Genomic DNA, 24,521 nt, shown 5'->3' on the forward strand with positions numbered 1-24,521 from the left:
GAAGCTCAAAGCCAAGCACTAGACAACCACGCAATTGTGTCCATCCTTATGATCAGCATTGTTTTGTACTCTTCCATTCTTTGGACCTAATAATTTATTAACCTCATTGTAAGTTATCTCAAGGAGTAAATTGAGTCAAGGAGGACTATAAAGCCATTCGATTTAACCACATTGCTCAGGAAAAGGGAATCCGCCTGCCTACCTGCCGCCACCCCTCCTCTTCCTCCTCCCCTTCTGTCCCCCCTAGTGGATTCCTTGCTGTAAACAGACTGCACTTGACAGTCTCTGACCCCTGCAGGTCACCGATTCTTGGGGAAGACTCAGGTAGCGGCTATTTCCTGGGGCCAGTAGCAGGGAACACAGAAGAGGACTGACACTGGGTCCGCCCGACCAGGTTCTGCTATAGAAGGGCTGTGCCCATCTTGCCCAAAGGTATTGCCACATTCCCTGTGTAGGGTCAGGGGACTTGCCTCGGGGTTCATTTGAGTGGGGTGCTTTGCTCTCACTCATGCTCCGCACCTTCTCATACCTGCCTCTGAGCAACTTATCAATGCCAACCGAAAGCCTTCTGGCTCCAGGGAGAGGAGCGTGACCAGGTGGGGATTACCTACTTTCTGCACCTGTGGAGGAGCCAGGTGGCCTTGGGCACAGGCCTGTTGGAGCTCAGAGAGTTTCTGCTTAGCCCAGCAGGTGTGCGCACGCCTCCATCCCATGGCCCCTGAAACAATGTATGCAGGCTTCGTCCTTGTTGCTTGAAATGAATGGGACGGTTGAGTCCTTGAACCATTGGTGTTGCTTCAGAACCCGTCTCCATGGCTTTGCATTGTGTCCTTCTTGCATTTCCTGCCGTCCTAGCTGCGTCCTGAAGCAGGCCTTATCCTAGGCTGTTTCCATCACAGTGAGTGTGTTGATACAGTGTTGGCAGGAGAATGATAGGATGGCATCAGGGCCTCTTCAAATCATTTAATAGAAACATCTGACAAACACATGTTGCCTTCTGATGGAGGGTAGGTTCTAGACGCGGATGGCTAAGTCTAATCCTCTTCTGCCACTTCTTAGCCATCTGATCCTGGGAACTTGCTTAGCTTCTCTGCTTTAGTTACCTCATCTCTGCAGTGAGGAATAGCATGGTCTCTACCTCATAGGTCTGTTGTCAGAATTAACTGGCAAAATACAGCAAAGCACCCGGAACTGTGCCTACACGTAAGCACTAAGTGTCTGTTGTATCATCATTACTGTTCAGCTTGGGTTTATTAATACCTGCGCCTGGGCTGCAAGTTGGAAGACATCGTCCTCCAGGATTAGGGTGTAGTTAAATGGTAGTTGTTACAAGACAAGTACAAGCGAGCACAAAGGCCCTGAGATGGGTTCTGACTGGGTGTGGCCTGGGGCCACTGGTAAGAAGTCTGGGTTGTGGTGGCCTCCCAGGACTCTGGGGCAGGAAATGGCTCTAGAGCAGCGGTTCTCAACCTGTGGGTCGCGACCCCTTTGGGGGTTGAACAACCCTTTCCCAGGGGTCGCCTAAGACCATCGGAAAACACATATATAATTACATATTGTTTTTGTGATTAATCACTATGCTTTAATTATGTTCAATTTGTAACAATGAAATTGGGGGTCACCACAACACGAGGAACTATATTATTAATAAAGGGTCGCGGCATTAGGAAGGTTGAGAACCACTGCTCTAGAGATTTCCCTGTTCATCTCCATTCTGTGTAATGAGTAGATTGTACCTTCACAGAACATTTCGGAGTTCTTTGTTTTGTTTGATTTTCATTTTGTATTGGTTTCAGGTGTATAGCTTAGTGTTGTTGTTTGTTTGTTCTCTTGTTGGTTGGTTTATGGCCCGTGTCCTCTGCTGTCTGGGTGGTTGGGCGCCACCTTCCCTGTGAGTCAGACTTCCAGACCCCGACCCTCCACTGATGCCTTAAGGACCCTCAGCGGTCTCAACACTGTGGTAACAAACCTCAGGAAAGTGGGTCATAGTCCTCTTCCAGGTAGCTCCTTCCTGAGGTGTATTTTTTTGCTTGTATGTTTAATGAGCTTTTTTAATTGCAAAAGTCACATGCTTATAATAGAACATTCAGAAAGATGGTCAAGAAAAGAAGATGTTCTTGTGATTCTACTATGTTGGATAACCATTAATACTTTTGTGTGTATCTTTGTCTTTTTATGTATGTATCTAGAAAATCTTTGCCAAAACGGGCTTATAGTCTACTAGAGGCCCGGTGCACAAAAATTTGTGCACTCGGTGGGGAAGGGCGGGTACCTCAGCCCGGCCTGTGCCCTCTCCCCGTCTGGGACCCCTCGGGAGATAACGACCTGCTGGCTTAGGCCTGCTCCCGGGTGGCAGAGGGCAGGCCCAATCCCTAGGTGCAGCCCCTGGTCGGGCTCAGAGCAGGGCCAATTGGGGATTTGGGGCGCCGCCCCCTGTCACGCACAGAACAGGGCGGATTGAGAGGTTGCGATGCCACCCTCAGTCACGCTCAGGGTAGGGCCGATTGGGGGGTTGGGGCACCGCCCCCTGTCACACTCAAGGCAGGGTCGATGGGGAGGTTGTGGCGCCACCCCCTGTCATGAACAGAGCAGGGCCAATCAGGGGGTTGGGGCGCTGCCCCCTGTCACGCACAGAGCAGGGCCGATCAGGGGGTTGGGGCGCCTTCCCCTGTCACGAACAGAGCAGGGCAGATAGGGAGGTTGTGGGCCCGCCCCTGTCACACACACACAGCTGCAGGGCGATCAGGGGGTTTGGGCGCTGCCCCCTGTCATGCTGATCCCGGTGCTGGGAGGCCTCTCAGCTGCGCTGATCCCGGTGCTGGGAGGCATATTACCCTTTTACTATATAGGATAGAGGCCTGGTGCATGGGTGGGGCCAGCTGGTTTGCCCTGAAGGGTGTCCTGGATCAGGGTGGGGGGCCCCACTGGGGTGCCTTGCCAGCCTGGATGAGGGGATGATAGCTGTTTGCAGCTGGTCACACACCCTTCAGGGTGGGGGTCCCCACTGGGGTGCCTGGCCAGTCTGGGTGAGGGGCTGAGGGCTGTTTTCAGGCTGGGACTGAAGCTCCCAACTGCTCCTTTTTTTCTTTTTTTTTTCTTTTTATTCTGGGCCAGCTTTAGCTCTGAGGCTTGGCTCCAGCTCTGAGGCCTCAGCTGCTGAAAGCAGGTATCTGGTTTGTTTGGGTTCTATAATCGAAACTCTGTATCAACTCCAGCTCTGAGATCCCGGCTCGCTGAAAGCTGGTTTCTGGGGTTTTGTTTAGCTTCTATATTTGTTACAATGTTTTTTAAACTGCAAGCTCAGAGGCCGGCAACGCAGGCGGGGAATGTTGCAGTCCTCCATCACTGAAGCAAGCAAGCCTCGTGTTCAGTTTAAGCTGCCTGGCTGCCGGCCAACATCTTGGCTGGCAGTTAATTTGCATATCTTGCTGATTAACCAATGGGAAGGGTAGCGGTCGTACGCCAATTACCATGTTTCTCTTTTATTAGATAGGATGTACTGTTTGGAAGTCTGCTTTCCCGTTAACAATCTATCACGGGCGTTTCCCGTGTCAGTAGCTGTGTGCTTTATGGCATATTTAATGTGAAACTATATCTGACTAGCGTTGTACATACCATGCAGTCCTTGCCTACCACAGTTTGTTTGCTTTTTAAAATTTCTGTTATAGGCTTTTCTGGCATCTGACTGCATTTTGCAGACCAGATTTTTTTTCCTACTACTTTTTTAACTTTTAGAAAAATTATTAATGAGAAATACTTCAGACAGTTGAAAGGGTATGAAATGATGCGATGATGAGCACCCATGTGTTCACTTTTTGGCAATTCCTGGGGAAAAATGTCAATGTATACTCATTGGTGTTGGCATAATTCTGAATACAGAGTCCACATGTTGGGGTGCACCTGCTCCATCCTGTGTAATTCTTAACAGAGTCCACGTGTCAGGATGAAAACGGCCCGTCCCTGTGTGTGCAATGGCTCCTTTGAAATAACTGTGCCCACTGTGGGATGCTGGAACCCTTAGCCAACCCTGACGCCTTTCCTCCTTCTTACAGGGGGCAGTGCCCAAAGGAAATGCCACTAAAGAATTCATCGAGAGTTTACAACTGAAGCCCGGCCAGGTGGTGTACAAGTGTCCCAAGTGCTGCAGCATCAAGCCCGACCGAGCGCACCACTGCAGGTACACACGTGCCGCACACACACACTCATGCGCACACGCTCCCCCACGGGGCCATCAGCAACAGGACGTGCCCTGCTCTGGGCGCCGAGTGACCCCGAGTCTCCCTCTGGAGCCTCGGGAGCTCACCAGAAGGGAAAGGGCATGTGATTTTGGCTCAGGACACCTGTCTCAAGACTCGGCTCTGCCACACCTGACCTGGGACCCTGGGCAGCCCTTGAGTCCGCCTCTGTTTCCGAGTCTGTAAAATCCAGGAGATTCCTGCTCTTCCTCCTCACAGCCTTGCTACTCAGTAAAGGCCCCCCGAGAAAGGCTGTAGAAAGTCACTCTGTGCACGTCTAGTCCTTGACCCATTTAAGAGGTGGGCCCTGCAGTTTACAGGGAAATGAAGCGTCGCCCTGATTGAAGGATTTTCTTTAAAACGAAACTTCAAGAGGCTATGACATTGTGGGATTCAGCCCATAAACCATTGCCCTTCTCATCTATGATGATTTTGCCCTTTTGGTTTTCAGATTTCTTTGATGACATCCAGCTAAAAATTGCACTCTTATCATTCCAAGGGAACTTTAAATGCTAAATTACAGCAATACAGACATGGCGCTTGGTCCCTTTTTTAGACTGGGGAGCTTTCAGGGGATGAACTAGCTCCTGATGGCGGGAGGTCATCCTTGCCTGTCGGGGATGCGAGCAACTGTGAGGGGCATTTCTGTGGGGTCTCACTGCCCCCCTCTCGGGGGAGAGCGCAGCCTCCAGCGTTCTGGGCCCCCAGGCAGTTGCTGGGCACTGGCTGTGTCCCGGCGCCTCAGCCCACGTCTCCTGCCAGTCACCTGACCTCCGTCCTCACACTCACTCTCAGAGAAATGACTCCCTGAGTGAGGTGAAGTGGTTTTCTCGTTCTTCCCTGAGCCCGGCATTTTCCTGCCGCCTCCTCCCTCTCTCCCAGGACCGAGGGGGGTATTCCTGAAAGCTAGTAAACACGTCAGCCAGCAAAACGGGGGCTGCTGGCTCAGATGAACTCGGGGGAGGTGCCCGTGTGCCGCCTGCTCCTGACTCAGGAAATGTGTCCTGACAACTGCTCCTTTGTGGTGCCCACGCCGTCGGGGACCACAGTTTTGAATAAGCAGAATCCCAGCACACGGGCGGGTTGGGCTGTGACTGGTCGAGCCAGAGGCCTGCTGCCTCGTGAGAGAAGCTGGTGTCAGCCTTGCCCGCTCAGGCAAGGTGCTTGTGCCCAGCTGTTCAGTTCCCCCTCCCCGTAGGTCCCATGGAATTGAAAACTCCATCCTCTAGCTCTGTGGCCACCACCGATACTCCTGAACTTGGGCCTGTGGGTGTTCCCTCCAGCCCGGTGCACGCGTGGTGTTCCCTCTGAGCAGAGGCACGTGGAACCCCAGGCTGCTTGTCCTGGTGGGGAACCGGAAGCAGGAGGGAATTCTGCGGAGGGAGCCGTCCACGGTAAAGGGGATGGCCAGGCGTCAGTGTGATGCGTTAGGTTCTTGGACAGGCGGTGGAGACCTCCGGCCCTGGCAAAGCCGCTCCCCCTGCCGGCCCCGTAGGCACGCTGAGGCTGAGCTGGTCGAGGACTGCGTAGGGCGCCTGCCAGCTCCTTGCTCCGTCTTCCTCGTGGTGATGCAGCTGCGTGTTGTCTTCACAGCATTTTCTGTGTAGACCTGGTCTCAGCCCTGAGACGTGAGGGCTGGCTGCAGGCGGTTTGGAGAAGCCAGGTTTCCTTGCCCAGAGCCCAGAGCCCAGAGCGGGGCCTGAGAGCAGTGTTCTCCCCACCGACTTACCCAGAACTTTCTGAGCGGGACAGGGCGTGGGAGGTGCCTTTGTGCTTATACTTCTCATTGTAGCGAACGAGGGGTGAGGGAAAAAACACACCTGGCCCACGTGGTGCCTCTGGCCGTGTCCTTTTCTCTTTCCTGGGGCAGCCAGTCTACGCTGAAGCCGTTTCCAGCCTCGCTCTCTCCCCGTCCACAGTCGGAGCCTTCACTCAGCCACCCCTGCTCCTCGGGGCCTGGGCTGGGCTCTGGGCTGTGAGGGTGGATTAGACATGGCCATGACCCAGGGCCTCCCCCCAGGCTGGCAGGTGCACCTGTCCACTGTGGTGCCGCCTGGTGCGTGCCGCTGTGGGGAGACACGGGCCCTCATGGACACGCTGTCTCCATGGTGGGCCAGCACCAGGCCGTCAGGAGGGCCTCAGCCAGCTCTGGGGCTGAGTTCCAAGGAAGCCCCGCAGAATGTGGGCAGTCACCACCTGGGCCTGGGGGCTCCTTCACCCACCTCCTCAAGGACCCACCTCCAGGCCTTGCCCTCGGGACTCTCAGGCCCCAGTCCAGACCCATTCAGGCTGGGCAATTTGTGAGCTGTGAGGGGATTGGCCTCTGCACAGTGCCTCCAGCCACCAGCCTAGCTGGATCCCCCCCACCCCACCCCTGGCACACACACACACACCACCACCACCTGGCCCAGAGCCTGCTTCTGAACACCCCCCTCCATGAGCTCAGGGAGAGGGGCCTCCTTGGCATTTCGTGTCCTTGCAAACAGCAAACACAGACCCGCACTCTGGACCAAGTTGTGCAGCCTCAGGGGCCGGACTCCCTGCTCCCTGAAGGGTGAGGAGCTTTCTAATGTGGCTGCCTGGTGAGACGTGGGCCCGTGAAGCCGGCTTCCCGGTGCGCGCCGGCCTCTGCAGAGGCGGGAACAAAGCCCGGGTGCCCACAGAGCTCGTGTCAGCGCTTGGGCAGCTTCCAGAGGCTGCAGCCAGCGGGACTTCTGCTGCTGAGCAAACACTGCCCAGAGCCCACTCAAAGCCCTCTCGGAAATAAGTGCGACGGAAGAGAAACTGCTCAGGATCCTAGCGATGGGGGATGGGGGATGGGGGATGGGGGATGGGGGATGGGGGAGGGAAGCACCCTCAGGAGTTTCTTCCCCAGACAGCGGCGGGCTAAGAACCCCTAGAGCTGGTTGTCCCAGAAGGATATGCAAGAAATGGGCTCTGAGTAATGGCTCCGTGGGGGAGGGGTGTGGGGCCTGGTGGCTCCGTGGGGGAGGGGTATGGGGCCTGGTGGCTGAGGCCCAGGATGCAGGGGCATCACTCCTCACTGTCTGCTTGTCTGTACTTTTAGAATTTGTATCAGGAACAAGTGCTACCCATTGAAATACAGGGTGGACAGAGTGTTTACAGTTGTAATACAAATAAACAATATATTCATTAATAAATAATACAAGAATAAACTGTTTCATGAACTCACAACTGTAAACCTACCTTTGCCCACCCCGTATGTATTGTTCATGTGTTTGTTTAATCCTCACCCGAGGATACGCTTTATTGATTTTTTTTAAGAGAAAGAGAAACATGGATGTGAGAGAGAGACATTGATCGGTTGCCTCCCGTTCGTGCCCTGACTGGGAACTGAACCCCAGCCTTTTGGTGTGCGGGACGCTCCCACCAGCTGAGCCACCTGGCCGGGGCTCTTACCTTTTTTAACTTGGTAACACCATGCAGAGAGAACAGGTAATGGGGTGCTGGTACCTGACTTTCTCTTCACTTCCTCCCTGCCCTCATGCCCGCCTTTCTCCCCTGCCCTTCTGGCCCAGGGGGATGCTGGAGCTGGCCCAGCATCTCTGAGATGCACCCCTTTCTGATGCTAGAAAGACCCTTTGCAGTTGTAGGGAACAGGGTGGAGGCCAGAATGACTGCGGCGCTCGGCTGAGCCAGGCCCAGTGCCTGGCCCCGCTTCTTCCTTTTGTCAGGGCTTCCTGTGGATGGGGAGCCGGGGCCCAGAGGTTAGCCAGGTCTGCCTGGCCCCAGAGCTCACGCTATCAAAAGGCCACATCTCCTCCCTGGGGTGGGGCCTGCAGCTCAGCGTGTGGCCTCGCAGTGGAGCTGGGGCTGGGCTCCTGGCCAGGAGGCTCTGCTCACCTCCACATCCAGAGTCCCTCCTGCACCTTCCGTGCCCTCAGCCAGACCTGCGCAAACGGCACCCCCATGTGGACCGATGTAGCCCTTCTTTTCCGAGCAGCTCCCCGAGGCCAACCCTTCCTGCATGGTCCACCCACCACAGCCCACTGTGCACTGTAAGAGCCGGAGACAAAGTTAGTTATGGAAACTGGTGGGAAGAAAAGCTGGTGTGAACTGAGGGACTTTCAAGAAAGGAATCGTATTATTTCTGAGGTTGTATTTATAGTAATTCCAACTGTGTTTTTTAAAATATGTTTTTATTGATATATTTTTCTTTTTTAGAGAGAAGGATATAGAGAGAGAAACATCGATGAGAGAGAACATCCTGTATTGGCTACCTCCTGCACAGCCTCTACTAGGGATCGAGCCCACAGCCTGGGCATGTGCCCTGACAGTGACCTCTTGGTTCATGGTTGACGCTCAAGCACTGAGCCACTCCGACCCGGCCCAACTGTTTTGAACAAATAATACCCCTGAGATAAATGTTAAGGAGCCTGTTTTAATGATTTGAAAAGGGAACAATCTTTTTCTTTTTAAAAAAATATATTTTATTGATTTTTTTACAGAGGGGAAGGGAGAGAGAGAGAGAGTTAGAAACATCGATGAGAGAGAAACATCGATCAGCTGCCTCCTGCACATCTCCCACTGGGGATGTGCCCGCAACCCAGGTACATGTCCTTGGCCGAATCGAACCTGGGACCTTTCAGTCCGCAGGCCGACGCTCTATCCACTGAGCCAAACCGGTTTCGGTGAAAAGGGAACAATCTTGATGAACCCATCTATTGGCAAGTGGGTCTTTCTAAACTTGAGCTTTGGAAAGTAGTTGCTTTCAAGCCCCCATTAGCCTGTTCTCTTGTTTCATGTTATTACTTGGTTTGTCCAAAAAGGGTAGGGAGGGTGTTTGCTATCAAATAAGCTTGAAACCTTCCAAAAGTGATCCCAATCACAAGTTAGTAATTTGCAAATTTATTAGATTATCCGATCAACACTTGAGCTTAAGTGACTTTTGTGCTTTTTTTTGGCAAAGTGGGTGTTATCTGGGAGCTGAAAAGCTCTTGGAGGGGGTGCTTCCTGCTGCCCTGAGAACCTGCACTTGACCCCGCTCTGAACTCTTCCAGCTTTCCCTTCCCGCAGCCACACCCTCCCTGGAAGCTCCGCCCACCTGGGAAGCTCCACCCCACCCTCTGGATTTGGGTCTTTCTGGGGAATTGGGAGCTCTGTTTCTGTAAGCCCACCTCCTCAAGTGTTGAAACTGCTTCTTCATGTTGTCCTCTCACTAAACCACACTCTCAGCTCAGTGTCGCGTCAGTTCCATCCCCTGTGTGTCAAACGAGAGGCCTTGGTGGGTGACTGACCTGCAGCCCCTGCAGCCCACACCCAGCAGGAGGCCAGGTCTGTGTTCCCGGGGCTCCTGCCAGGGCCCTCCTAACGCTCCGCCCGGGGCTGTTTCAGTGTGTGTAAGCGGTGCATTCGGAAGATGGACCACCACTGTCCCTGGGTCAATAACTGCGTGGGCGAGAACAACCAGAAGTACTTCGTCCTGTTTACAGTAAGTCCCCTTCCGGGTCTGCCCCACCCTCCCGGAGCCAGCCGAGCACTTGCTTCCCCAAGTTCCCAGCACTCGCCAGCTCCCTGCTGCTGCGAACAGCACAGCGCCTCTGCCAGCCTCGCTCAGCAAGGGCTACCTGCTCCTGAGCGCTCGCCCGAGCTCCTAGAAAACAGACTCCAGTTGGTGAGCTCTAAGCGAGGGCCAGCGCCCAGTCTGAGTCGCTAAAGGAGCCGCCTTGGCGGTGACTGCAGGTAGGCGGGGTGTGTTTAGTGTCAGGGCTGGAAGGGCCATTGGCAGGCAGCACCCTCATGCTCAGTGAGGAGAAGAGCGACCCCGAGGCAGCCCCGCCCACCCGGAGCCCAGGTCGCGCCTGGTGACGGGCACTGTTCTCGTCCACACAGTCCACACACTCCCAGCGAGTGGCTGTTACCTCAGACCCGGGGCTGGGGGAGGGGACCAGTGGGGGGTGCCTCTGGCCCTGCTCCTGGCCCTCCCTGCGTGCGGGGTTCGCACGGTGACGCCTGCCCCGCTTTCATTGCAGATGTACATAGCTCTCATCTCCCTGCACGCCCTCATCATGGTGGGGTTCCACTTCCTACACTGCTTCGAAGAAGACTGGACAAGTGAGTGTGGTCAGGGCTCTCCTCCGGGGTGGGGGACATGAGAGGCGGGCTCCTTATTTCCATCGTGGTGCCAGGGGCCACCCTCAATTTATTAGATCTCTTGCAAGCCCACGGACTGACCAGGGAAGGAACAGCAGAGGCCCGAATCTCTCAGGAGAAAACGCAGCCCCTTACAGTCAGTTCCACAGGTAAAGTGGAGAGCTGGGCAGACCCCGCCCGCCCGAGCGCGCCTGGGAGAGGGCAGGCCCAAGCCAGGAGGCGAGGCCCGGGAGTGGGTTTCCGTGCCCTTGGCCAAAGCCCTCCATCCAAAGGTCGCCCGTTCCAATCTTGCAGAAACTCATTTTCAACTTCCTGCCTGGGATGTGGAGATGTTTTGTTAATTTGTTTGTTTTTTTGTGGTGGTTGCTTTTTAACTGTTTGATCACCAATTGACATTAAGGTTGTAGACAAATTCTTGCTGTTTTAGAAGTATTCCATTTAAATGTAAATGCCAACGAAGGCGCTCCAACCAGAAAATTATATAAATTCTGAGGGAAAATATAGATGTTGAAAAAATAAATGAAATTTAAAAGAATAAAAATAAGAAAAAGTGATTAGATGCTAACAGATTTAAGAGGCCGCCTGCTGAGCTAGATCTTTCACACACACAACCTGTGAGCAAATGCCTTGAGCAGAAACATCGTATTTCTACTGTTTTTCCCTCAATGTTTTTCCCTTTTTCATTTCACCATCTTTTAGAAGTTTTGCTCTTCCTGCACATGCTGACTTCTTGGGCATTTTCTTGCTGTTATTGTTTCTCAGGACTCTGAGGCTGCCCGGCCAGTGTGGCTCAGTGGTCCTGGCGTGGCTCAGGAGGTCATAGATTCCCAGTCAGGGCACATGCCGGGTTGTGGGCTCGATCCCCAGTAGGGGGCGTGCAGGAGGCAGCCAATTGATGTTTCGTAGTCATCCATGTTTCTCTCTATCCCTCTCCCTTCCTCTATCTCTAAAATCAATAAAAAACACATTAAAAAAAAAAAAAAACAGCTCATGAGGCTATGAAAAGGACAGTATCCCTAGCTCCAGCCAGATATTAAGAGGTTTCCCCTGTGTCACAGTCTGCACCCGCCCCCTCTTCTCTCCCTGGCCCTGCCCAGCACTCTGGCTGGACCTCATCTAGTGGAAGAGAACCCCTGTGAGCTGCCCTAACGGCACCGTAGACTGGGCGGCTCACACATGTACTGCTCACAGCTCTGGCACTGGGAAGTCCAGGGCGAGGTGCCCACCAGTTGGGCTCCTGAGGCAGGAACTCCTGGTTGGCAGGTGGCACCTCCTCCTGAGTCCTCCCAGGGCAGGGAGGGGACAGCAAGCGCCCTGGTGTCTCCTCTGTAAGGGCCTCACCTACCCTCGTCTTCCAAAGGCCCGTCTCCGAACCCACTACAGTGGGGGCTGGGGCTCAAGACAGGAATTAAGGGACACAGTTCTGTCCATAGCACCCTGTCTCCCTGCTTTCCTGACTAGCGCGGTTCTAGCACAAGCCAGGTGGTCAGTGAGTGGGGGTGGGGGTGGGGATGGGGTTTCTGCAGGTCAGGGTCCTGCACAGCTGGGGGCCACCGCAGGTTCCTTGGTGAACATTCTAAAAGGACCGCATCAGCGAGGCCCCCGGATCCAGGTGTGGCCTTGGCGGCTCGGGGTGAGGTCTGACAAGGACATTTCATCATCACAGACACCATCCCGTCGTCCGGCTAACGGACCTGGGCAGTGACGAGAGTCACAGACCGTCAGTGAGGCTGTGTCTCTGTCTTCAGAACAGAGCTGACGGGCCGTTTTCTTAGTGCCGCTGGGAGCCAGGCGGCCCGCAGGGCGTTCTGAGCAGGGCCTGGTTCCGACCTGAGCCAGGCCTGCAGGGTGGGAGTTGCTCGGCACGTGGAGGGGAAAAGCAGAGGCTCGGAGGCCAAGTGCTCACAGCAGAGAGGGCTTGCAGCCCAGGCCTGAGCTGGAGCGGGTGGCCTGCTGGCGGGAAGCGGCAGCGAGCGAGGGCTGGTGTGTGTGAGGGAGGCCCTGGCAGGGCCCAGCCAGTCAAGGAGGGCTCCCATAGGGAGTGTAGGTGCAACCAGGTGTGATGGGGAGGGTCCTCACTGAGGCCTGGAGACCAGAGACGTGGCACCAGGAGGACCCACCGGGGGATTTGGGGCAGAGGGGGCCTGGGGGCGGTGGGCATGGGCCAGCCTTGAGCCCCGTGCCCTTTGTTTGCAGAGTGCAGCTACTTCTCGCCGCCCACCACGGTGATCCTCCTCATCCTGCTGTGCTTCGAGGGGCTGCTCTTCCTCATTTTCACGTCGGTGATGTTCGGAACTCAGGTGCACTCCATCTGCACGGACGAGACGGTGAGCAGGAGGGCGGCCTGCACAGACCCCGGGTGCGGGGCACATCCCCCATTCCCAGGGACACTGATCTTCACGCACACACGCGTCCTCCCCTGGGGGCTGGCATGCTGTCACACCAGCGAGGGGCCCAGCAGCCTTGGTGAGGGGTCCCCTTGGCCACAGGTCCTTCCATGCTCCCCTGAGGGTTCTGTCTGTGCGCCGCTCTGCTGGGCACTGGGACACCTCCCATCTGGGGCCACAGGCTGGAGACTGGATGGTGGACAGAGAGTGCCGGGACCCAGGTGGCCCAGGCAGAGCCACTCCCAGAGGAGGTGACTTCATGTCTGGTCCTGAGGGCAGAGCAGGAGACAGCCCTGCCTCGAGCCCCAGATCAGTGGTAGCACTTCCTCGCTGGGCCCCGGTCACCTCTGCCGGGCCTGCTCTGGTTCCCGTCCACTGCTTCTCCCTGGTCCTGCCTTCCGATACTCGCAGCTCCGCCTCTGGGAGCCTCGAAGCTGCTGGCCCAGAGCCCACTCCCCTGGTGCCACCTCCTCCCAACCGTCCTAAGGTGTCCAGAAGCCTCAAGGTGCTAACCCATGCCTATGATGTGGGCATCGCTTCCCTTTTTGGGTTTGGGGCTCCCTGTAAGGGGCCCAGGAGGGAGCAGTGGAGTCCTGAGGTTGAGAGTCCATCCTGGCTTCCCAGGGTCCCCTCGGGGGGCAGCTCTCAGCAGCGTCCAGGCCCCTGTGGGGACTGCAGGCCCCAGTAGTTGGCCTTGGAGGGCGGCTCATGTGAGGGGAGTGCTTGCCTCAGCTGCCAGGGCCCTCCCGCGGGCGGGAAAGTCCAGTGCAGGGAAGGGCTTGCTGCCCGGCTGCCCAGGCACCACTGTTTGCACCTGTGGGAATTCCCCATGGTTTAACAGTGGTTCTCAACCTTCTGGCCCTTTAAATACAGTTCCTCATGTTGTGACCCAACCATAAAATTATTTTCGTTGCTACTTCATAACTGGAATGTTGCTACTGTTATGAATCGTAATGTAAATAAGAAATAACATCATTACAAAGGAGTTTCTATAAAAACAGTAGCCAGTGGTGGATCCAGCTAGGAATCCAGGCAGTAAACAGGACCAGCTTCTCTGTGGAAGGTCTGCAGGAACCGGGGTGATCCAGCCCCGCCTCCTGCCTGCTATTGGGGTGCTGCCAGGCCACACAGGCCGTAACCTGGGGGAGCCTGAGGAGAGCTGTCAGGCCCTGGCCCATCTTCCCCTCCAGGAGTCATGCTGGAAAGGAAGGGCGGGCAGGCCCCACAGCTCATGGGAAACAGGTCCTCCCCTCCCCTCCCCGGCCTGGGTGGGGCTGCTCCCCCCTCACCAGAGACCAGGCACAAACCCCTGTCCCCCTCACTGACCAGCTCTGTCCATTGGGGGGACCACCTTTCTCCGCAGCCCCCATTTTTCCTGAGACGGGAGTGCAGGCTCTTTGACAGCTGCTGAGGTGGCCCAGGGCCACACGTCTCCCCACAGGAGCCCCGGGAAGGCCTTCGCCGTGACTGAGGCTGACTGGTCTGTCCGTGTGGCCCCCTGACCTGTACTAACCCATCTCCTTCCTCCTCTGGTGACTTCTCCTCTCCACCTTCAGCTGTGCTCCTGACCCTTCTGGCGGAGTCTGACCACCAGAGCCGCCCTTTGACTCACTTTGTTTTCTTTTTCTCTCTTTTTTTTTTGTCTACAAAGTGGTTATGGTATCGCAGACTTCCTGTGAACCAGTCCCAACTGAGCAGTCACCCTTGGCTGTCAGATTGCCAGCTCCGCGGCTCCTGTGCCAAAGCCTGCAGGCCCTGGCCCGTCGACCCTGGGCCCTGGCACGCTCATCCCCAAGAAAGTCTGAGTTTTTTTACACTTTTTGTGAGAGAAAGGGAAGGCAAATGTGATATGTAGTTGCTCTGTGGCTTTATAAAGGAGACGTTTACTCCACTCACCTCAGGCTAATGGACTTCCCTCCCCCAACCCCACAGCGATAAAGCGTGTGACTGAAGTGTGGTTGTTCTTGTTTTCAGGGAATAGAGCAATTGAAAAAGGAAGAGAGAAGATGGGCTAAAAAAACAAAATGGATGAACCTGAAAGCCGTTTTTGGCCACCCCTTCTCTCTAGGCTGGGCCAGCCCCTTTGCCACGCCCGACCACGGGAAGGCAGACCCGTCCCAGTACGTGGTCTGAAGGACCGCTGGCAGCACTGCCACTCAGACACACATCCCAGCACCGCGGCCCGTTCTCACGAGCACTCAAACCAGAAAGCAACACAACTGCTCCAAAACTTTTTTATGACTCAAGTAAAATGGCTGAGCATTGCAGAGAAAAAAACGTCCCTATGTTTTATTTTTAAAAGATCATCCTTTCTATTTTTTGGCAACCGAAGCTGCTCTTTTCTCCTTTTAAAAACCACCTCTCTGGCCTCTGGTTTCCTCTCTGCTGTCTGTCTGGCATGACTAACGTGGACGGTGCTGTCTCCAGGCCGTGCCCACTCCTACTAACTGAGACGTGACTGGTGCGTGGAAGGTGCGTGGAAGGACCGTGTCGACGCCTGGCTGGGGAGGCAGAGGCGGGGCAGTGAGTGGCAGGGCCCCGTGCAACTGAAACACAGAAGATGGATGCTCCCCCTGTGGCCTAGAGGGGCAGGATCAGGGCTGGAGCCCCACGAAGGGCCCGGCACAGTGGCCTCATCCCCCGTGTGGACTCGGTTTGCCTCCTAACCCATGAAATCAATTGCCTGCCTTGTACTTGATGGACTCGGGGTGTGGAATGGCGGGGGCGGGGACGGAAGGGATCTTATATGTATGCTGAATCACCAGTTCTATTCCCTCTGATTATTTGAAAGAGTGTGAAGGAAAGAGGTCTTTCCAATTCAAAATGCCTTACACAATCAAAGGATGAAAAATGTGACAGTTTCGAGCGAGCTCCATGTTCCTGTCAGTCGGCTTACTCTCCCCCCCCCGCCAACAAGGCAGCTGCAGCCCTGCCATCAACCCTTTCTTCCTCGTGTTGTAAGTCGCCAAAGGGGTTTACTTCCTGGTGTTTAGACCCAGCAGTGTGCACGGACCCACATCTGGTCTGTATTCTAACCTGGGAGACTGTCGCCCCGGCCTGGGGCTAACCACGATGCAAGGGGGGCATTCCAGCCCTGACTTCAGGTTGGTAGGTGGCCATGCAGTCACTGGAGTCAGCAGGCACACCTGAGCCAGGTGCTGGGCCGGGGCAGCCTGCCCTGGGAGCCCCTCCTGTTCATCTGCAAGAGAACGGCCTGATGACGGCCGGCCACCCGAACACTCGCAGGAATTGGAATACTGATCATCTGGATTCTCACACATGGATTTGTTTTTTAAGCAACTGCCACAAGCCTTTTTTAGCTCTTGCTTGGGGTGGGGGTGGGGGATAAGGGTTATTAAGTCCAGTCGTGGGTAGGGAGACTGGATCCAGCCAGGTGGTTTCTCAGAGAAGTGGAACATGCGCCTCTTTCAATCCTGTCAGTGCTTCCACCTGGAAACCAAATGCAATAAACGTTTTCCAAAAACCTGTTGTGGTTGAGCTCTGCTCTCGCCCAGTGTCACCGCGGCCAGCGCAGGTGACTGGCCGGAGTTTGTTTTTATTGATGCTCCCTCTTGAATGAGGATTTGCATGTTTTTAAAGGGCACTGGGACTCCTCTTGAGCAAGCTTGCCCACAGCCTCTCCTCTGGCTTTCCGCAGCCAAAGCCCTTGCCTGCCCTTTGGCTCTCAGTGGCTATGGAAAAGGTCAGGTGTGCTGGCTGCTTCTAGGGTGCGGCCTGGGGAGAAACCCTGACCTGCCCTCCCAGCCAAAAGCCAGAGGAAATCGCTGACAACGTCCACAAACAGTCCTGGTGGGTTGCTTTGAGGAGTTTCTGTCCCTTTGATGTTTAACCGAAAGTCTGCGCCCCTATTTCGGTTAACTCGGACTAGCCGCTGTGCTGCCTGAGCTGCAGTCACAGCTGAGGTCGGTTTTAAATCTAGTTTATAGCACTTGTTCCCCACACTTAGGTGTGGGAGAAGTGTGGGTGTTAAATGGCCCTAGCTTTCAGCTCAGCATAGGAGTTGGGACAGCACTGAATGGCGCGAGCATAGGAAATGGGCCAGTCGTAGCCACAGTCTTTCCAAGCGGCCTCTGGAGAGTGGAGTGAAAAAGGAAGGCGACATGGCGAGCTGAGTCAGGTGACTCCGCGCATAGCAAACAGACTGAATGCAAACAGACGTGCAGATTTGCATGGTGGCTCCTGCGCGCTAGGCGAGTCCGGGCAGCACGTGCCAGGTCTCCTGTCAGTTGTAAGCATTGCATCTCTGTCGTACTTTCTTAGAAGAACCCAAAATGAGACACCTTGTTACCAGCCTTTGCTCGTTCTGGCGAGGCTGCTTGGAGAGTTAAGGTCACCTTCCTGATGCAAAATCGTCCAGATGAGGCCCATGAAGCAACATGGCCACCTACGTGAGGTGGGCGTTACAGAAACCCAGGCTTTGGGGGGCTGGTTTGGCAAATGGGTTTAAGTTGCTTTCATTTCAATGCATCAGCCTAAAGAGGAGCCAGCCAGTAAAGAGGGGTGAGGACTCCCAACCTCGAAAGGGCCTTTAAATGCCAAAGAAATGCGGCGAGGCTTTTGCTAGGATTCCTCCCGAGAATCCTGCCTGGCGAGGCACCCAGGCAGCACCTCTCGCACTGTGGTGCCCAGAGCAGCAGCAGCAGCAGCATCCCCTAGCACGTCGGACATGCCTGTTCCCAGGCCCCACCCTGGGCCCCACAGTCTGCCTTGCAACAGCCCTGGGGCGATTCTGACACACTCAGGTCTGAGGACCCCCCTTTTTTTAAAAAATATATTTTATTGATTCTTCACAGAGAGGAAGGGAGAGAGAGAAAGAGTTAGAAACATCGATGAGAGAGAAACATCGATCAGCTGCCTCCTGCACATCTCCCACTAGGGATGTGCCCGCAACCAAGGTACATGCCCCTGACCGGAATCGAACCAGGGACCCTTCAGTCCCCAGGCCGACGCTCCATCCACTGAGCCAAACCGGTTTCGGCCTGAGGCCCCCTTTTGGTTCCCGGGTCTCTGCAGGTGGCCTGATGCCCCGAGGCCCTGGTCCCGAGTGCTGCGGGGCTCAGTGCTGAGCCGAGTGCCCCTGGAGCCCCTCCCTTCAGCCTGCACCTCCCCCCCCCCCCCCCCCCCCCGCAAATGGATGCTGAGGGACAGTGTGAGTGTTGGAAGGCAGCCAGGTTATCAGTGTGGCCTGAGGTTGCAAACCACACTGGGCCCAAGGCCCTTTGGGTGGAGAACCATCTAGAAGAGCGAGGGGAAAGAATGGAGCCAGGGTTCTCCAAGGAGGGGCTCCAAGTGTGGGTACTTAAGCCTGGGCAGGCACAGGTCCTGGCCCCTGGTTTCTACCTGGGGACCTCACACCCACGGGCTCTTTCCTCGTTTCTTAAATACATGTCTGAGCTGAGCATCACCTCACAGGAGGAGGAATTCACAGTGAGAGACAAGCCACTGGCCAGCCTACTCCCGAAGTGAAGGCTTCATTTCCCCAACTTCTCCCCCAAGAAAGTCCTGTTCTGCTTGTGGTTCCCGAGCAAAGCAGAGTGGCCCCGGGCGCCTCACCTGCGAAGCAGATGCAGGGAATTATGCAAAGCTTCCCGGAGGAGAGCTCGCAGAGGCCCCGCAGCAGGTGCGCTGGCGTGGACAGAGGGAGCCTGCATCGGGGCCCTGGCTCCGTCTGCATCAAATACCTGCTCGCGTACATCCTGTGGGACCTGGGGCAGGGACTCCCGCCTCACTTTTCTGTAACATCAGGAGGATACTGCAGATCACAAGGACTAGATGAGGGCAATGAATGTGAATGTTAGTGCCGAGTCTGACGCATCGATGGCTTTCGTAAACACCAAGGGTTAGAGCTGCGCCTTCTGAACCAGGTCACAGATCTTCATTTGTGAATCAGGTTATCGGTTTGCAACAGCATTTTTGTAAAGGAAAAAAAAAATGCATTGCACGTTATAAGACAAGTATTGCTCCATGAAACGGGATGTTTACTGGGTTGCAACAGACAAGTGTTTCCTGCGTGAAAGCCCCGGGAAGGGAGTTCTCTGGCCTCCGCGAGGGCACGTGTGCGGGCTGCGGTGGCTGACTTTCTACACCTGGTGACGTGGGCGCGGGGGACACGCTGCGCTCCCCCACGGGCCTCAGCTGAGTCCTAAGAGCATGTGCTGGAGGGGGCTCCCGTGGAGCCTCGGTCCCGGGGCGTCACTGTGGAAGCCTGAGGGGGATGCTGCTCCCTCCGCACACCTCCAGCTGAAGAACTGCCTTCAGGACCCTTTAAGTCCACATAGAACTCCCAACTGAGTCCTTCCAGGAAGAAGAGACCCCAGGGGCTCCTCCCGAACCTGAAGGTCCTGCCCTCTGGCTTTTTGTGCATCGGATTTGTTGGGATTTCTCCTCTCCAGACTCAGCGGAGGTGGCACAACCTTGCAGGTTTGTCTGCTTAACTGCTGAGGCGCTTCCCCTGGCGGCCAGGCAGGCAGGTTCTGTCTGGAATATTCTCCAGGCTTGTGGAGTGGAAGCCAGTAGCCTGGGGGCTTGTGCTTCTTGCCCTCCCGGCTTTTCTCTGCCTGAGCTCAGCACCGGCAGAGCGAGTGTTTGCAGGAGGATGAAACCCACTTGGGCAGAGAGAAGGAAGACTCCGGTTCTGGTGCGAGACCAGCAGACGAGCTTTGGCCGCGATCGTGGCCTCTCAGCCTGTTTGCCCGCCTGCCACGGGCAGTATGGAGCCTGCCTCCTCACTGGGTGGCAGTGAGGACCCAGAGTCGTGGCTCTGGGTGAGCCCAGTCGGCCTCCTCTCGTTTCCGGGTGTCCCCTCTGCAGCCTGGTCAGCATGTGCCAGCTGCCCTGCCGTCATGGTTTAAAACCCTCCTAACACGCTGCAGATGGTCACCCAGGAAAGGAACGCAGGACCCCGAAGCAGCACGCCTCAGGTCTCAGGTGGCCATTGCTGGGGCTGCTGAGCAGGGAGGACTGAGGACTGGTGGGGGGCGGGGGGGTGGAGTCAGTACAGGGGCCACGTGCATGCTGTACTCCTGACCCACGTGAGGCCCTCGAGACTCAACAAGGTCCATTTTCTGAAACAGCTGTTTTTGTTTTGGTTAAAAGAGTAACACCTGTGCATTGGTAGCAACCAGGAGTGTGGAAAGCCTCCAGAAATAAATACATCTAAATAAAGTTATCTAAGGCCCCCTCACCCCAAAGGGAACCTCAGGTTCCGTGGCAATGTCCTGTGCCCTTTGCTTTCTTCCCTGGTCACCATGGCACAGGCCCTTCCAGTGCCACGTGAAAACGTAGGAACGCCGTGTTTAATCGCATAGCTTCACAGAGTTAAGTTACGTAACCGCCACAACTAGACATTTCGACAGTTTCCAACTTCCATTATTATAAGTCAGTGTCCAAGATCGCATTGCATAAATCTTGGTCTCAGACTATTTTAACTTTGTGAAATAATTTCAGACTTACAAAAAGCGGTTAATACAGTACAATGAGCTCTTATGTACCCTCCACTCAGTCTTTCCAATGTAAACATTTTATATACAAAATAGAAGAATCTGTAGATACAATACTAAGCTACATATTCTATTCAGATTTCTCCAGTTGTCCCACTAATACTTTCTGCCCGGTGCCACATGGCATCGTTTGTCATGTCTCGTCTCCATCAGCTCATGAGAGTTCCCATCTTTGTCTTTCCTGAGCTTGATGGTTTTTGGTTGTCGGATTTTGCTGCTGTTGTTCAAGGTTGTTGGATTTTTCTGGTGAAATTCATACAACAAATTTAGCCATTTTAAAGTGCGGCCCTGCCAGTGAGTATTTTCATAGCGTGCAGCCACTGCTTCTACCTGGTTCTAACACATGTTCATGAGACTTTGAAACTTCGTAGCTCATGAGCCCCGTGTCCTGAGAATAGCCTCCCCCCGCGTCTGTTTCCCAAGATTAGACGGGCTGTGCTGGCGGGAGCACCACGGCCAGGTGGGCCCACCCACAGGCACAGGAGTGGGGTCTCGTGGGTGATGTTAACTTCAACTTGGTTACGGTGGAATCCCAGTGTCCCGACTGCAAAGTTCTGTTTTGCCCTTTGTAATTAATCAGTAACTTATGAGGAGATACTTTTTAAAAAAAGACTTTTAAATGGATTTTTAGAGAGATAGGAAGGGAGAGGGAGAGAGAGAAACATCAACCAGCTGCTTCCTGCCCACCCCCCTCTGGGGATCGAGCCCACAATCTGGGCCTGTGCCCTGACCGGGACCTTTCAGAGCATGGACGGTACCCAACCAACTGAGCCACACCGGCCAGGGAAGCTTTTTCAAAAGCCAAGAAACTTAAATCTCCAAAATGGCGTGGGAAGAAAGAGTGCTGGAGACCTGGCCCGGGGCATGGTCAGATCGCAGTCTGTGCCTGCCTCAGTTTCTCTTTCTGCATAACAGCAAGGACTCCAGCGGTTATGGAGGATCTTGTGCGGAAAAGGAGGGGAAACCTAGAGCTAGGTACTCGGAGGTGGTTCCGAGGTGGGAAGGAGCAGGACCCACGCCTGCCAAACCGCGGCAAACCCCCTGGCTTCCCGAAGAGAAGGGAAGGCAGAGGCCCACGGGCGGAAGCTCTGTGAGGGTGCGGGCCTTTAGCTCTCCCGCCCCCTGACACCCTCTGTCTGAGGCCTGCTGGCTGCGTCGCAGCCGACACCCAGAGGCAGGTGAGTGGGCAGCTTGGGAGAGGCCGCCACCCGCCTCTGCCTCCCAGTGACCGGTGCGCCCTGCTGCCCGCTGCATGTTCACTGGCGCGCACGTCGGCTTCCTCAGCTCATGCTGCTTGTACCCTACGCCCCCCCTTCACCCGCCATCTTCATGCAAAGTTTGCTGCGCCGTCCGCCTCCCGTGGGGGGGAGTGGCCCTTTATAGTGGGCTTGGGCAGGTGGCCGACCTCTCGTGCTCTCAGAGGCCCGTGTTCCTCCCTGGCCAATCCGGGCCTGGCCCTGCGCACAGCTGGCCCTGCTTAGCCAGGCTCCAGGCTGGGAGGCTGGGCAGCCCTCACCTGTGGGAGGGGAGGGGCGGGGAGGGGAAGGTGGGGTGGGAAGCGAAGTCCTGGTCCCCTCAAGATCCTGCTTGCTGCAACCCCGCACCCCACTGCACCCTGTCAGCCCTGAGGAGCCTGTGCTGAGTCCGTGCCATGCTGACCCTCCTTACCCCACTGTCTCCCCAGAACATTGAGCGCCTCAAACGAAAGCAGCAGCCCAGGGAGCGCCGGGGCAGCTGGAAGGCCGTCAAAGAGACCTTTGGGGGAAACTTCTCCCCGAACTGGTTCAACCCCTTCTCCGGACCCTATCACCCCGCGCTCAGGGACGAGGGCTGGGTGCGGCAGGTGGCGTCGTCAGACAACATGGAGACAACAACGGAGGAGCAGTCAGAGGAGCAGTCGGAGGAGAGGAAGGACGAGGACTCTGTGGAGGTGACGGACGAGTGATGCAGCTGTAGGGGGGCTGTCACCTGCCATCGGGGCTCCTGGGCACGGCGCACCCCTGCCCCCGCTGTGCCCCGCTCCCTGGGCACTGCCGTCCTCACACCCTCCTTCCTTGCCCATGTGGGGCCAGGTCTGGGGGTCGGGGACCAGGGACAACAGAGGAGAACAAGAGACTTTCTCTGAGTTCATCTAAGAGTATCCAGGGAGGGATGCCAGGAGCCATCTCCACAACTGGGCGTCCTTCAGCCTCGCCCGGCAAAGGGGGCTCCGGACGGGGCGGCCCAGGGCAGCAAAGAACTTGCCTTTGGCTTTTCTCGGGATGTGTGTCTTCTCTTGGGAAGGGGGGCCTGCCATCTCGGCCATGAGGTTGCAGCAGACAGAGAAGGGCAGCCTCGGGGCCCTGGGATGGGACACTGACATCAGGATCCAGCCCCCTGGAGGGGGGTCTAATTAGGAGAAACGCATGGCAGCCACAGCTTCCTTCAGGCCAGCAGGGCCCAGCATGGGGACACACATCCGTGTGGGATGTGCCCGGGATGGACATGAGCCCATATGACGGCAGCATCCAACTCAGCTCCTGCCCCACAGATAAGATCCTGCACCCGCCCTGTCCCGGCTGTCGCTGCGGGTGTCCCTTCCCAGTGGGGAGGGACCGGTGGAGCTCCGGGGGCTCTCGACCTCCCAGGGGAACTTACTTTTCCGCTCCCTCCCGGAGGGAGTCTACCCAACATGCGCAGAACTGACCGGAATTTGGCCTGTGTGCTTTAGCCATTTCTCCCAAGATCGTGCCCCTCTCGTCTCTGCGGGGGGGAGGGGGGGTGGCCCGGGGCTGCACGGTGATGACCCAGGAAGACAGACACCCCCTCCCCTCCCCCCGACTCTACCAGGAGGCTGGGACCTGGTCGCCCCATTTGAAGGCTGAGGCCTGAGCAGGGGAGCCCATCTCAGAGGTTGTTGAAGTACCTTCTGGACAGAGGGGCTCGGGTCCCTGTTTGGTACCAGAGTGGGATCCCCACTCCCAGCCTAGGCTCTGTTCTGGGGTGCACTGCCCGTGACACCAGCACCTGGATCGGAGGGCCCGCAGAGCCTGCCAAGCTGGTGTTTGTTGTCCTAACCCAGAGTGCAGCCCTGGGGCTCAGCAAGGATTGGGGACCAGAGACCCCACCAGGGAGGACGCATTGCTGCCCGCTGGTGTCCCCGAGGAGGCAGGGCTCGAGGTTAGAGTAAGGGAAGGGGGCTTGCTGGTGTCTGCTGAGCTCCGGCGGGAGGTCAGAGGTGTGTGCTAAACCTGGGCCTAAGACAGGACCCCCTCAATGGGCTTGGCCTGAGAGCAGCGGGACCCAGCAGCCCAGAGCCACCTGTCAGGCCGGCCCTCCCTCCTCGCTGGGCCTATCTCCACACCAGGCCTCACCCACAGCACCCTGCCCACCCCCAGCCTCATGTCCTCACACAGCGACTCCACGGCCTCTGGTGGCTGCCAGCAGCGGAGCCTCCTGCTGGGCCGCACACAGGAAGCGCTGCAGCTGACGCCTACGGGGAGGGAGGCATGGACCCCGGCCTTTCTCTTCAATAAAAGCTCCGTGTGACCTGGTGGCTGGTCTCCACCTTCAGCAGGAGGTCCCAGCCCGGGCCCCTGGGCAGTGTCCTTCCTCACGGTCACCTCGAAGCCTCTTTTCTCCCATTTCCCATGTGGGAGACAAGGACACAGTGGGGATGCAGTGGGGAGACACTAGCCACACCCTCCCCTGGGGGTCCTCCCGGGTGGTGTCTGCGGTGAGTGTTCACTGAGCGCCTACTGTGCGTTAGGGAGGGGCATCGGGGGCAAGAGTGCACAGGATGGAGGGTTTTGTTGTTGTTAAACCCGCACAAGGATACTTTTTCCATCCATTTTTAGAGAGTGGACGGGAGGGGGAGAGACACAGAGAAACATTGATGTTGAGAGAGACTCATGGATTGGTTGCCTCGTGCAAGCGCCTCGACCAGGGCCAGGGATGGAGCCTGCAACGGAGGCACATGCCCTCGACCTGAATCGAACTCGCAACCATTCAGTCTGCAGGGACGATGCTCCAACCCCTGAGCCAAACCAAACTGGCCAGGACAAAGGTTTTTTAATTTAGAACCCAGCCCACCACCCCTGAATGTCATGTAAATTACACACAAAATAACCTTCAACCCACACACGTGCCTCTGCCGGGTGATACCACCGGGAGGGGCTGGGTGCCCTGAACAGGCCCTGAATACAGCCCAACCCCTCGGAGGGGGAGCCCCTGGGCCTGGGGAGTTGGGAGGATTGGATGGCTCCCCAAGTGCCCACCTGACCCGG

General features: G+C 56.2%; 1 protein-coding gene across 10 annotated transcripts in view; it reads left to right on the forward strand.

Annotated features, from left to right (window-relative positions):
- Positions 1–23,787, forward strand: part of ZDHHC3 (zinc finger DHHC-type palmitoyltransferase 3) — a 42,515-nt gene extending 18,728 nt beyond the window's left edge. For 3 of the 10 annotated variants that reach the window (XM_059664344.1, XM_059664345.1, XM_059664346.1), the window contains 6 exons: positions 4,053–4,177; positions 9,591–9,687; positions 10,229–10,310; positions 10,385–10,498; positions 12,546–12,676; positions 21,941–23,787. In XM_059664344.1, coding sequence (XP_059520327.1) covers positions 4,053–4,177; positions 9,591–9,687; positions 10,229–10,310; positions 10,385–10,498; positions 12,546–12,676; positions 21,941–22,201 — 810 coding nt within the window. In that variant the 3' untranslated portion in view covers positions 22,202–23,787. Of the gene's footprint in view, positions 1–4,052; positions 4,178–9,590; positions 9,688–10,228; positions 10,311–10,384; positions 10,499–12,545; positions 12,677–14,387; positions 14,675–14,710; positions 16,221–21,940 lie in introns of those variants that run through there. The other 7 variants (XM_059664349.1, XM_059664347.1, XM_059664348.1 and 4 more) reach the window with 7 other exon arrangements.
- The last annotated feature ends 734 nt before the right edge of the window (positions 23,788–24,521 follow it).

This window comes from Myotis daubentonii, chromosome 14 (genome assembly GCF_963259705.1).
Source record: "Myotis daubentonii chromosome 14, mMyoDau2.1, whole genome shotgun sequence".
Taxonomy (NCBI): Eukaryota; Metazoa; Chordata; class Mammalia; order Chiroptera; family Vespertilionidae; genus Myotis; species Myotis daubentonii.